Source organism: Typopeltis vanoorti, chromosome 5 (assembly GCF_054136105.1).
Source record: "Typopeltis vanoorti isolate ZY-2024b chromosome 5, IOZ_Tvanoo_1.0, whole genome shotgun sequence".
Lineage (NCBI taxonomy): Eukaryota > Metazoa > Arthropoda > Arachnida > Uropygi > Thelyphonidae > Typopeltis > Typopeltis vanoorti.
The window spans coordinates 110676978-110691211 of record NC_143553.1 but is presented as its reverse complement, the minus strand read 5'-3'; the positions used below and the strand labels follow the sequence as shown (position 1 = coordinate 110691211).

Below are 14234 nucleotides of genomic sequence, written 5' to 3'. Positions count from 1 at the left end.
TGCATCAACCCCCCGCTACTCCTGCAGAAACAATCAACATAATAAAGCATCTTAACAGCAAAAAAGCACCAGATCCAGATGACATCACCAACAAAATCATAAAGCTACTCCCATGAAAGGCTATAGTGCACCTCGTCAACATAACAAACGCAAACTTAAGGATGCAATACTTTCCCACAGCATGGAAAACCGCCTACATCATACCCATAAAGAAGCCATGCAATGATCTCCAGCTCTCCCAAAGTTACTGCCCCCATCAGCCTACTAAACAACTTAGGAAAATTAGATAGTAAGCTGATGGGGCGGTAAATGAAATTTCATTTACGAAAAATGTCATCCTCTCAAGATTACAAGAAACAACAGATAAACTAGGAATCTTGCCAAATGAACAATTCTGCTTTCGATGAGAGCACAGCACAGTTCACCAAATCTACTGACCAGTAGAATACATCAAAAAAGGATACAACTGAAAACAGCACACCGGCGCGGTATTCATAGACTTCACCAAGGCCTTTGACAAGATTTGGCACCAAGTCCTCCTCTATAAACTCATAAAAGCAAACATGCCAACTAATCAAATAAGGTTAATAAATCATATCTCATCGAAAGAACCATGAAGGTGAAAATCAACGGAACAGTCTTAACCAGGTGCAAAATCCTAGCAGGAGTTCCACAGGGCTCCCTGCTGTCCCCTTCCCCTACTATTCACAATCTACGTCGCGGACATCCCACTAAACCGGAGGACAACCATCACAGCCCTATACACAGACGACACGGCAATACTAGCAAGATCTCTCCGCCCCATCTAGCAACCCGATGACTCTAGGACAGTATCACCACACTGGATAAATGTTTTTCGGACTGAAGGATCCCAGTAAATCCCCACAAAATCAGAGCCATACTATTTTCAGAAGGCCAGCAGCCATCAAAAGATCCCATGGCAGAAAACCAAATATCTCGGAGTACAACTTGACAAAAGACTTCGATTTAACAGCTACATCAAACTCATAGGCGAAAAGACATCCATAGCTCATCTCTACCCCATGATCAACCCCATGAAGCAACTAGTATACTAGATGCTGATACGCCCTGTAATCACATACGCCTCCCCAGCATGGAGCCATGCCTCTAAACCAAACATTCTAAAATTGCAACGAATACAGAATAAGTGTCTTCGAATGATACTGAACGCCCTGTGGTTTACTTGAAACACCCAGATCCACCGAGAGACCAGAATCCCATACATCTCTTCGCTCCTTCACGAACTAGTTGCAAAGTTCTTCTCAAAGGCAAGCACGCACCCAGACCCACTAATCAGACAAGCTGCCGACTACAATGAAACCGACCACTGTAAACACAAAAGACCTAAGACAATCTTACTCCCAACTGAACACAGCCCCCAAAGGACGAGCGTTAAGCTACCCCCCCCCCCAAAAAAAAACCTAGTATGTGTTATAGGTAGCTGTAACAATATTTCATATTTATTGCGTTCATTTATTCTGATTACTGAAGTTGAAGAATTGCAACAAGTAGTTATATTGAGCCATATCGCTCCTCCGGAACTGCGACGACAGGAAGCCTTGCTTCGTGAATATAAAAGAATTTTAAATAACCAAAATCTCCCAATACATGAATTTATTCCAGATGCTTTATCTAATAGACTAAAATCCAGAAGACCTACTATAAAAACCCGTAATCTTCTTAGCCAGAATGACAGTATGGTGAGTAGGTGGGATGTACTGTGTTCCCAAGCAGTATCACCTGAAGTTCGTAATCACATAAACATCTTCCAAAAACAATCTGGATTTGACCTGCCCAGGAATATATGGACGACGGCTAACAGGATTCGTACAGGCCATGGTGTATGTGGAGATGTACTTTCAAAGTGGGGTAAGATACCAAATCCCCACTGTCCCTGTGGAGCCGAGACCCAAACCATTTACCATATAGTGCAGGAATGCGAACTGACAGCATATCCAGGTGACTTTAAAGAGATCTTTGACCTATCCCCAGAGGCGATCAACTGGATTATAAACCTAAATGTTAAAATATGACTAATCTTCTCTCTGATGCTTGTCATAAATTTCATATTTGTATTTGCCTGAATGTATAGATGTTTTACTTTCTTTTATTCATATTATCATATATGTGTATCTTATCTATATTCATGTGTATTATATCTTACTGTCTTTTAACCATGTGTACAAGCCATACGATAAATAAATAAATGCAATAAGTAAACAAACAAGGATGGAGGAGTGCTGGAGTGGTCCCTTTTTGTTGTTGTTGTTGTTGTATCGGTAGAATAAACAAATATTTTACCGTAGGGTTTTAGTAATAAATAATACACGTCAAAAGTGCTTACAGGGTTTGGTCAAGAACCATGGCATAGCGCTACAGGTTTAGTAACAAAACAATACATGACAGAATAAAATATGACTAAATTAAGTACAGAATGGAACTAAGCTGTTTCATCTTTTTTTATTATTATTATTCACTTACATTCTGTGCGTTTACTGCTGCTCCACGGTCAATCAGGAGTCGCATCAAATCCACGTCCCGTCTCCTAGCTGCCACGTGTAAACACGAGTCCCTGCTATCTGGACGACGAATGGTCAGTTGCTCTTTGGGATCAATGGAAAGCAGTTCCCTGCATACGCCATGGTTTCCAACCTCTACCGCGTACATCAGAGGAATGCAGCCTTCCTAGATAAAAATGGGTATAATGAATTCAAGCAACAGATTTTATATTGTTAAGAGCATACCATTTTGTCGTCAGATATTTTATTCTCTCTGAATGAGTTGAACTATTGCAGCACTTGCAAAAATGTGTCTTTATATATAATTCCTTGGTAATTACCTTATCTTTTAAGAGTCTGGGAGTTTTACCGGAAGCCCTCAAGAGTAATTGAAGGGGTGCTAATGCAGCCCCTGTAGGTCTTGTGCAAACTACGTGAATTGGAAGAAGTCCTTTTGGCTAGAGAAAAAACAAAAAAGCCAAATTTAAAAAAATAATGCATTACTTAAAGTATTTTTAATGAAAGATAATATTATATTAAAATAATAATATTTCATTACGCATTTGTAATTGCAATTATCGTTTTTAAATAATTACAATCCTTATACAAGTTTGCTCTTACCCCAGCAGCCGCCATTGGATCCGCTCTTCTACCGAGCAGAAGTCGTATCATATCTTCTCTGACTTGCTGGGCCGCAAGATGAAGAGCAGTCGTTCCTTCCTGGTTATATAAAAAAGAAATCTGACTTAAGTGTGCTATCATCTATTTTTTTCTACTACTATATTAAGTTTTTCAAACGTAAGAACTTGAGTTACGGAATATAAAATAAACATAGCCGCATTGCGCTAAGGATTTAAATTCCCAAAGGAAAATTTAATAACTCAAAGCTGGATACAGTGAAATTGAAATTTATATTCAAATCTAAATCATGACTGTTTTAGGCTTAACTAGTTTCGCTCTCTCTCTCTCTCTCTCTCTCATCTCTCATGAGTCGTTGCCCGTTCTACAGACAGTTGATATATACGAAACAACCACGATAAAAAAAAGAAAAAGAATATCATATAGCCTGGCTAATGGAATCATGAAGTTTAACGAGGTGTTTCGAATTTTTGATGTTACTGACTATACAGCGGAACATGTAATGACAAAGGCCATTTATAATTAAATAGCGTTAAGTTCTTAACCGTGCGCTGCCAAAACCATCATCTAATGGTAGCACATTTCACTGATAATTTACATGAACGTTGAGTTTAGCCTTTTCTCATCTTCATTTTATTATGTCGTAAAAAGAAAAAATAATTAATGATTTTCTTCCAAAAAATGAAAAGTACTTTCTTCTTTGTCCCTTTATCATGTCCTCATAAAATCTAATATTAATGAATTGTAAGTTCATTATTATTTAACCCACTGCTGACAGTATCAAATCATCTGCATGTTCACAGTCTGTTAATGTCAGTAAATGAGCGTATTCCAATTTGCTTTTTAGAAATGGGATTTGGAAAAATCCCATTTCTAATTCTCGTAATAGTTGCTAATTCACGGGATTAAAAAAAATGTATATTTTTGCGAAATCAATGTCATTATACAACTGTTGTGAAATTATCACATTTCACAACAGTTACATTTTACGCTTTCCTCTTATTGTTTTTCTTTCTAAGATATGGTCCAAGTCTTCATTTCGCCAGAAAATATTCTAATACCTAATGCGTGGGCGAACGTGCTTTCAACACCAGTCAGGAGGGGAAAAAAAAGGGGGGGGGAGTTATATGATATTCGTTGTCATGGCCACGACTTTTGCGTGACGCACGATATGTCAGTGGATTAAAAGGAAAAGGAAGGGGGTGATAGACCTGTGTAGGAATTCCTGCCGAAAGTAGGTGGGTTATATTAGTAGCTTATGTAAATGATCAAAGCAGAAATATTAGCAATTAGCATCCATTACATTACGTTTCTTAACAACCCTTCTTGTGTGCATTTCTGTCTTATTCTTTTTTTCTTAAATGTATGGCACTTCCTTGACATAGTCGGCATCCTATGGTTGAAATATCTACGTTCGAATTCCGTCTGGAATTCAAAAAAAATTGGAAGGACCTTCCAGTGAAATTTAAATTGTCTCTCTCCTATACAAGTGACAGGATTATCCTTCAGAAATTCTAGTTTTAACTCCTCCAAAAGAGAAAAACCACATGGAATTTATAGACAAACTTGTTTCACAGCTTCAGGTGCTTTGGCTAAATCTCAAGAACCGGTCAGAAGAATACGTGCATTTAACTCATAAGACATAGTATACTGGACTTGTAGTCTTAGTTGCTTCAGCCGTAATACTAAATAACAACAACAATTCGCGAACTCCTAAGAATATCAACATAAATGCAATGAGAAAGAACACACTTTCCTAAAATAACCTTTCTTGACCATTTCAGACAACGCAGTTATGTAAATATCAAAATGCTAAATTGATGAGAACCTCCGTAACTCATTCGTGGGAAAGTGGCTACGCTTGCCTTCGGGTGGAAGAACCTCTGTTCGAATACCGACGATGACTGAAGAATCTTGATATGAGCTTTCAGCTATTAAAAATAAGCTGCTTATCTCAAGCGTGGAAGGGCTTTTCTTTCGGTTGTTGTTATTTTAAATTTTCAACCGAAGCAACTAAGGATATGAGGGGATTGATTGGAACCCAGGCCTGTCAAAGGATCGTCGGGTGTCATCGATATCAACTGGCTACGAAGGCCGTTTCTCTTAGTAACTCCAGTTTTTCTTCTCTCAAGAAGGTAAGCCTTCCCATCACATATCTGTAGACATCCTGCCGTAAGTTATGTAACAGATGAATAGCAGAAAGTCCGCTTCGTTATATGCATGTTCACTCTTAACTAGGAGACTCGATCTATCCTAAGAACATTCCTTAGAATTCTGCGACGCCTCTGACTACAGCTTTAGCTTATGGGCTTTCAGGATTTCCATTTTGAGGTAAATTGCTAAGATGCAAATTTTCTCAGTTGTTTAGCACTTACAACTGACTTCACTCTCATAAACGTTTGGAAATCAAGTTAAACACTGTATTCCATAATATCGGTCTGTATAAATTTTAAAGAACTCTCATCGTAATATGCTTAGTAATAATATATAGTATATTCATGAATTACTAAGTATTTAATTGTAACATCATTTAAATATACGTGAGGGTACACATAAAATATTCCTTAAGTGTTATATTTAAGAAATATTTTTCTTATTCTATAATTGTTTTTTCTTATCATTAAACAATTTTTTCTTGTTATGTATTCAGGAATAGAGGGTATGAACATGAAAAAGTAGATTAACTATTGACTATAAACACTATTGGCTATTTTATAGCCAATAAGAACAGCGGACTAACATCCAATCCATCTAAGGCAACATAATACTATGGATATGGATGTTGGGTTTCAGAGCGAGTGGAAAGACTCCAAGTCTTTCTCATGTTGTCACTAGTCTTTATTTTCCCTGAACGTGGTTTTTTTTTCATCTTACAAAACAGGCAAACCAGCTAAAAGAATATACTCAATTAACACAGACATCATAGTCTTAGCTGCTTGGGTCATAATTCAAAACAATTAAACCCATCTTTCTGTGTGTGTGTGTGTGTGTGTGTGTGTGTGTGTGTGTGTGTGTGTGTGTGTGTGTGTGTGTGTGTGTGTGTGTGTGTGTGTGTGTGTGTGTGTGTGTGTGTGTGTGTGTCATATACACACACACTTACACGTCGTACTAAGCTGAGTGGCTGTGTTGAGCATTCGTACATATTGCGTTCATTTTTGCAATATTTTTAAACTTTTCAGTCTTTTAGAGATACCTATAGTCCATTTTTAGTTCCAGGATTGCACCAAGGAATTCATATGCCGAAATATTTCTCTAGAGATATGGATATGGATGTTGGGTTTCAGAGCGAGATCAAACTAGAGATCAAACATACAATTTTATAGTCACTCCAGGCCTTCAGTAAGCAAGATTGTATTGCCATATCAGCGATGAAAATTATTTACCACCAACTAAATACCTACTCACATCTATGCTAAAGTGGGATTCGATTTACAGCTTACTGTCTATTCAGCTAACCATGAAAATTATAAAAGGCATCGAGTATGGAATGACTGGATATACTTCGAAGAATTCATAATTGGGGAAGGGGAATAAAGAGGTGTTAAAATACGTGTGAATGTCTTGTGTTAACAATTAAATATAAAAGAAGCTTTTTTGTTTTTCCTTTTGGAAATCTTCCAGCTGGGAAAGGGCAATACAGTTTATTGTTCTTTCAATTGTAGCAACTCCTATTTTCAGTAAGTCCCAGGTTCGTGTTAACAGTCGATTTATTTAAATACATTTTTGTTTTCCGCAACAGAATAAATGTTCTGAGTTAGCAATGGCCCACCGAAAAATCGCGTGGCTATTTTACCCTTACTAATTTCCATGTCCCACACGTAACTGATTCCAGCGAAGCCTTGACTTGGGTGGAGACCAGCAATGCAAAGTGACTTGTCAGCTTTAGAATTAACGATTCATTGCTTGATTCCGTAGCCATGAAACAAATAGTAGTCCAATATATAGCTCTACTGACCCAAAATGCTTGCGTGAGAGAAGAAACAAAGCCTTTTTGCCACTGTTAATAGGTTTCCTTGAGAAACTATGGAAATGAATAAAAAAAGTATGTCCAACTAATCGTGATGTAGTTATACAAATCAGAAAGCATTTCACGTTTTAAAATTGTAGTTAGTTAATAACACGATGATGTAAAAAATGCTTCATTAAGTAGTTCTAAGAGAGAGAGGATGTCGAAAGCCTTTGATGATAATTTGCTATACTGCTTATAGAAGTAGAAACGTAAATACTTGACACTAGTTAAGTATTTACGAAGGAGAGAGAGAGAGATACGTCATGACATGCGTCAAGCGGCTCACCATGTGACACATTTTTTGAACTATTTTCGAGAGGTGTCTTCACTTTGCTGGTTACTTATGTAGCATTTATAGTTAATTTATTCATTATATTTATATTATATTTATTCATTATATTCAAAATATATTGCGTTCAGTTTATATTTATAAAGTAACTTGCTCGAATAGATGTATAATGGTCTAAGAATGGCATTGTCAAAGAAGAAGAATGAAACAAAATTTGTTTCATGGCTACGGGAAAAAAAGTATATCACAGCGCAACAGATATTTTATGAATACAATAATATAAATGAAAAGTATATTGCACTTTAAACAGAACTTGCAAAACTTACAGTAGATGATAAAGAACATCGTTGTTATTTACTGATAATTACACATTACATAAAAATTAGAGCCTCACTCGAATGACATTTACATATGAGGCTAACGCAAACGCTTTGTTATTGAGACTTTATTCCTTTACAGTTTTTTTTTTTGGTTGGTTGTTTCTCCCTTTTTTTGTGCACCTGAAGAAGTCTTCTTAAAGACGAAACAAGTCGTGCTGAATAAAAACAGTGTTTTATTTTTATCTCTCGGCTTCCAGTCATTTCATATTTTTTTAAATATATAATTGTCTAATTTTCTTCAGTAAACGTAATGGACAACTTTCATTGCACTTGCTAATTTTAATATTTAATTGAGATTCATTTTCCCGTAGTAAGTAATTTGCTTGTTTCGCACACGTATGAAAGGGAACACAATAATAAAAGACTCCTACATAAATAGACCATTTAGTGTTAACGCGATCTGTGAATAGTAGTATACTAAATATTTAATGCCAAAGAAACTTTAATTTTGTGAACTAATTTCAAATCCTGACTACTGGATTTCACCGAAATTCTTCAGATGGTCCAAGAAAATCGAAACAAATAAAATTCAAATGAACAAAAAAATTACGAAACCAAGAAATGAATAATAACACTTCGAGTTTATCAAAAGTGCAAAATATATGTTTTTAAAGTAGTATGTATTTGTGTACAAAATGTCTTCTAGTAATGAATGTGAATTAGCACTACTTATGAATGTGGTAATATGAATTTTTGTGTGAGAATCTGAAGCAAACTGTTCATAGTAGCTCCAAATTCTTAATTTCATTTGAATTGTGTTAAATCTCTTTATCTTCGAATGTATAATGCATAACAGCTCTCGAAGAGTACTTTCTCTTGTTCTTTCCTTCGGACTGCACAGATTCACTGCAGTGGTTAAAGCCTGTATGAAGAGGTATACAGTCTATGATATCGCACATTATGAGGAGACTTTCTATAGTTGGCGCTTCCTCTAGTGCCATTTTGTATCCCATTGTATTTCGATTCACTACTTTTTCTGTGATTCATTTATAAATTATTTCATGGGTTTCGTTACTGGATATCATTGCATTCTTCTTCGATTACGTAGAAAGCTTTTTGGGCTTTCAACCTACTTTCACATAGATACAAACATACGAAGGATGGTAAAAATATCCCGAGGGAGGCGACACTATTTTAAGAGTATCCAATATCGAATATTTAGGATATTCAACGATCCCCTAACTCCATCAGCCTTAGAGAAACGGTAGCAGCTTTACGTATTCACGAGTGAACTGATCTGAAGTAAAAAACATATTTTTCCTTCTATCGACAAGTATACATCAAACTCTACTGCAAACTTTGTAAGATGGCTACAGACAAACGGTTGTAATTGCAATAAAAGACGCAGTCGTCTTTACCTGGAACAAACAAAGCGAGGTAAGTACGTTCAAGTATCACAGCAATGCCAATAATTTTCCTTGACGAAAAGGATTTGATGGATCGCAAATTCATCCCTATATTTTGAATAACAATGTTTAGGGAATTATTCTTCAGTCTTTTTTGAGATTCATTTAGTCAGAAATGACCTAACAAATAGTCCTTCAGTATTCGGTTGGTTTCTGCACAACAAACATTTGCATTAACATACATTTCGGAGTGTTAGGAATCCTTAGCTAGCACATCATCCTGAAAAGAATATGATTGACCCGACAAAACACCAATTCCAACCAGAGATGCAGTAAACGATGAGTGGATCACTGAGAGAGGTGTACACAATTAGGAGAATCGTGCTTGGAGGGCCGTGGCTTAAAGTAACTTGTAACTGCTTTGAGTTGTCTCCTTTCGTTATAAAATATTGTCTCAGATATCGATCTGCCTTCGAAGATCTCATTTGACGGCCTTCTGTATCTCTTAAGAATATATTTGAGTGTTTTTTGTAAGCCATCTTTATTATAAATATCTGATTCTATATCGAGAATTATTTATATATCCTTGTATACTTGTGCTGCCATCTACGTGGCCTTTGCCACTAGATAAGTCTGTTTTACTTTAGAGTTGTAGTTCCAATAGTTCAACTGAAACAAAGTGCACATTTGCTTATTCCACTACTCATTATTGTTTCTCTGCTTTTCATTCTTTTCATCTTAATTACTATTTCGATACTTTAATTCCTTGCTACTGAATATTAATCAGATTTTACTAAATTACTATTTATTTACGGCCAAAGGTAATGTATATGCTAGAGTACGGCGAATTTAATCGATTGAGCAATTTCAAAGCATATAACTTTTCTTTTTTGCACTGCTAAGTACAAGCATTAAACGAAATAATAATAATAAGGCAATGCCCGAAAAACCACTAAGAAAGCACGAATTGCAAGTTGGATTTAAATAGCATCAAAAAACTTAGCGGCATAAAGCAAATCTTCACGCAAGACTTAAAACCATTAATGGGGAATGCATATACAGTACTTGTATATGAAAACAACATATATATGAACTACTGAAGAAAGTGTTTTAGAGAAGACCATTTCCATAATTGTATACTTGAAATATTTGAATGAAAATTCATTTCTCTTGTGAAGCTTTTTTTTTTTTTTTTTTTTTTTTTTTTATTAGTGATTCTGACTGATTGAGATTGAGAGTTGTGGGTCATCATTAGAGACGGACGAGAATGGACGTATTCTCGTCCGCGTTTCGTGTTTTCACATTGCACGGGCGTCATCCAGCTTGCATTTCTGCATTCTCCCCCCCCCCCTCTGCAGGAAATGTGCATGAGGTCAATGGCTGTATAGGCCCTACCCGATACGAGGAGCAGTGGTGGATGTTTGGTTTCTGGGGATGTAGAAAGGTTCAGCTGAGGCCTAGCGAAAATCACGACTCTTCCACCGTTACTGTGCGCGTTTCTTCTAACGCTTGCTCTTGCTGGCAGACCTTCGGAACTGCGGGATCTCTCTCTTTGAAGGGTAGATCATCGATTTGATCTACTGAATAACACACGTGGGTTTTAGGACCCTCTACTTTAAATTGTATCTTGTTCCTTCCTATCACTGAGCATGAATGAGGTTGACACTGATGCCATGGTAGAGTCACTGGATAGAGAGTTTGCTCTAAACCTGCTCAAGAAGCTACTAAATAGTTTGAACTAGAATGGCCGGGTTATTTAAACTTATACTCCGTGTCAAGAGATGACGAGAAGAGTGAAGTTACTGCTCTGGTGGAAGAGAAGCTGGATTTGGTGGTCTCCACTCCCCCAGACGGCGGTGAGATTCATGTGCGCAAGAAGCGCAAAACTATAGCTACTGAGCCATCCAAAGATGATCGAATGGATGAAGATGGTCCCATTTCTGACTCCTCTGCCTCCCCTAAAGAAAGGGTACCACCGATTACTTTAAGAGAAAAGCTCATATGGACACCCTTAAGAACTACTATGTAAAATTTACAGATTGTACACAGCAGCAAAAAACGAAGACGATGGCATCATGTTCCAGGCTGCCACCGTGATGGACTACCGAAGACTCACAAATGAAATGGATAATAAAGGTGTCCAATACCACACCTTTTCCCGCAATTCGGGAAAAAAAATTTAAAGTGGTGCTCCGAGGTGTATCCGAAGACATTATGAATTTAATCAGAAAAAAAACAAAGCAAGGAAAAGATATCACAACACGCGTGCTCCACAAGACAAGAAAATCTTTAACAAACTAAATCAGTCAGTCGGAGAAGCTCTTAAATTACACAGAGGAAAAACTGTGGGAGAATAAGTTGACTTCTATTCTCACCTACTGATCATTCTGGAGTCTGTTGAGGGGAGTTTCAGAGGAAGGAGTAAATCACTTCTTCCCTTTTCAGATCTGGACCCTGCACATACGGACACTGAAAAACCTGAAGCCATAGCTAGGAACCTAGAAAAGCAATGCAGACCAGCATATGAAAACCTAGACTTCAACCACATATAAAATTCATCACCATGTCAGACACTCATTAAAACCCTCTGGTACCTGTACCAGCAAACCACGCCTGCTTCACCGGGGAAAATATATGACATCATCAAGAACTTAAAGAACAAAAAAGCTCCTGGCCCTGACTGCATCAAAACAAAAAGTCATAAAACTGCTCTCCCGCAGAGCATTGTGCATTTCACCAATATAATCAATACAATCATAACATTACAATATTTCTCTTCCTCCTGGAAAATAGCATACATAATTCCAATTCATAAACCTTGAAAAGATCCACATCTACCTTAAAATTACAGTCCTATCAGCTGATCTCAAATTTAGGAAAAAATTGCAGAAAAAGTCATCCTCTCCAGACTACAAGCCACAGTAAACAAGTTAAACATTCTTCAAAAGAACAATTTGGATTTCGCCAATTTCACAGCACCACCCAACAAATTCACAGACTGACAGAGTATATCATTACAGGCTACAAATCGCATCAACACACTGGAGCTATATTTCTAGATATAGCCAAAGCGTTTGACCAAATCTGGCACCAAAGATTACTGTACAAACTAATCGCTGCTCACATACCACTAGAAATGGCGCAGTTGATTAAATTTTACCTCGTACAATCGTAACATGGGACGATATCCACCCAGCCTCGTATCCTGGCAGGAGTTCCACAAGGATCCGTATTGGCCCCAATTCTGTTCTCGAAATATATGGCAGACAATCCGCACAACCCAGTTTCGTCCATCATAGCATTTTACGCAGATGATAATACAGCGATATTAGTCAGATGTCTTCAGCCACACCTTGTCACCGAAAAACTTCAAAAAAATCTACTAATACTGGAGCAATGATTCTTCAAATGGAGATTACAAGTAAACCCACAGAAGAGCATAGCTATGCTCTTCACCAGAAGAACGGCATCTCCAAATGGGGATATCTTCCTGTTTAATTAATGCCAACATTCCCTAGAAAACAGAAGCCAAATACCTTGGTGTACTACTGGACAGAAGACTAACTTCAATCACCACATCAAGGCCTTATGTGCAAAGGCATCTAAAGCCATTGCCCAGCTCTACCCACTAATTAGTAGGAACAGTAAACAAAACACCAGGATCAAATTGCTTTTCTACTGTTGGTGATTCGCCTCATAATCACATATGCCTCTCCAGCCTGGAGTCATACCGCCAATACTAATATTCTCAAATTGCAACGAGTGCAAAACAAATACCTACGTATGATTCTAAATGCGCCATGGCTTTTCAGAGATATCCAACTTCATCGGGATTTAAATATCCCTTATATGTTTTCTTTTCTCCAATCCCTAGCAGCAAAGTACTTCTTAAAAACATCTACACACCCCCAACGAACTGGTGCAGCAAGCTGTAAATTACAACGAGACTGATTTCTACAAACATAAAAGAACAAAAGCCATGTTAATTACTAATATAGATATGTAAGCTCCATGCCATCCCAGGGCGAGCATATAGCTCATAAACGTTTTCCTCACTGTATCCCTATCAGATAGCGGGAGTATAAAAAGCCTCTGGTTTCATTCACCCTTAGAACTTGCAACGTTAATCTTGTGAAGCATGTCAAGAGTAATTTTGTTCTGTTAAGTAATATTTTAACTATTTTAAAGTATACTGTTTTTGAAGTCTTCATTTATAGTCGACAGGTGAATTGCTCTTTTCTTTAACATATCGCTATCACTAAATATATTTCATATATATTAAAATAATTCATTAATTATAATGAACAAAGTAATTAATTTATGTTATTTATATTAAATCAGATTTGGACAAAAAAGAATCGTTACTTCAACATAAATAATAATAATAATAATATAAAGAATAATAGTTATTAATAACAATATAAAATAACAACAAGAATCACACGTATTATTATCCAGTCAATAATAAACCGCATTTGATAAAATTTATAAGTTACGATAGGTTAAGTTACCTTTGCTTTGGCATTCACGTTGATACCTAGGTCAAGGAATTTTTCTGCTACAAACACTCGATTATCACGCACAGCAAACATTAGTGGATTGAAGCCAGTTGCCTAAAGGAAGAAAATATAATTAAATTGTTAGTGAATATTTCTATGAGTTATGTTCCTATATATCCGACTGCAATTATGTTAAAGCGATGCATTTTCATAATGATTGCACCCTTTTATGAAACAAATTTGTATTAAATGCTTTTTTTTTTTTTTTTTTAGGAATTCTTATATTTTTTTGTATATTTTACTAAATAATGAATGTATAGTATCGTAAATTGAATTCCTCTATCATGATGTTGCGAGATGTACCATATATCATTTCAGTTCAGAGCATCTTTCTATACTTTCTATACGATCACCACATATCCTTATTGAAAAGTATCATGATATCTGACGAATCCTGATTTGGTCGTTTGTGCTGTCGTTCACATAATAAATCGCGATACACACATTTCGCTCAAGAGATATGTACTAATAATGGAATTTTTTTCCACTTTAT

The 14234-nt window shown here is 36.6% G+C and overlaps 1 protein-coding gene across 1 annotated transcript in view; it reads right to left on the bottom strand.

Moving 5' to 3' along the window:
* The window catches only part of LOC150106720 (uncharacterized), a 129685-nt gene that overhangs the window by 73495 nt on the left and 41956 nt on the right, over nt 1–14234 (bottom strand). Inside the window, exons 2-5 of the mRNA XM_090393460.1 lie at nt 13694–13795; nt 3141–3239; nt 2861–2977; nt 2503–2706 (exon numbers count right to left, since the gene is read on the bottom strand). Of these exons, the coding sequence (XP_090249586.1) occupies nt 2503–2706; nt 2861–2977; nt 3141–3239; nt 13694–13795 (522 nt within the window). The remainder of the gene's footprint in view (nt 1–2502; nt 2707–2860; nt 2978–3140; nt 3240–13693; nt 13796–14234) is intronic.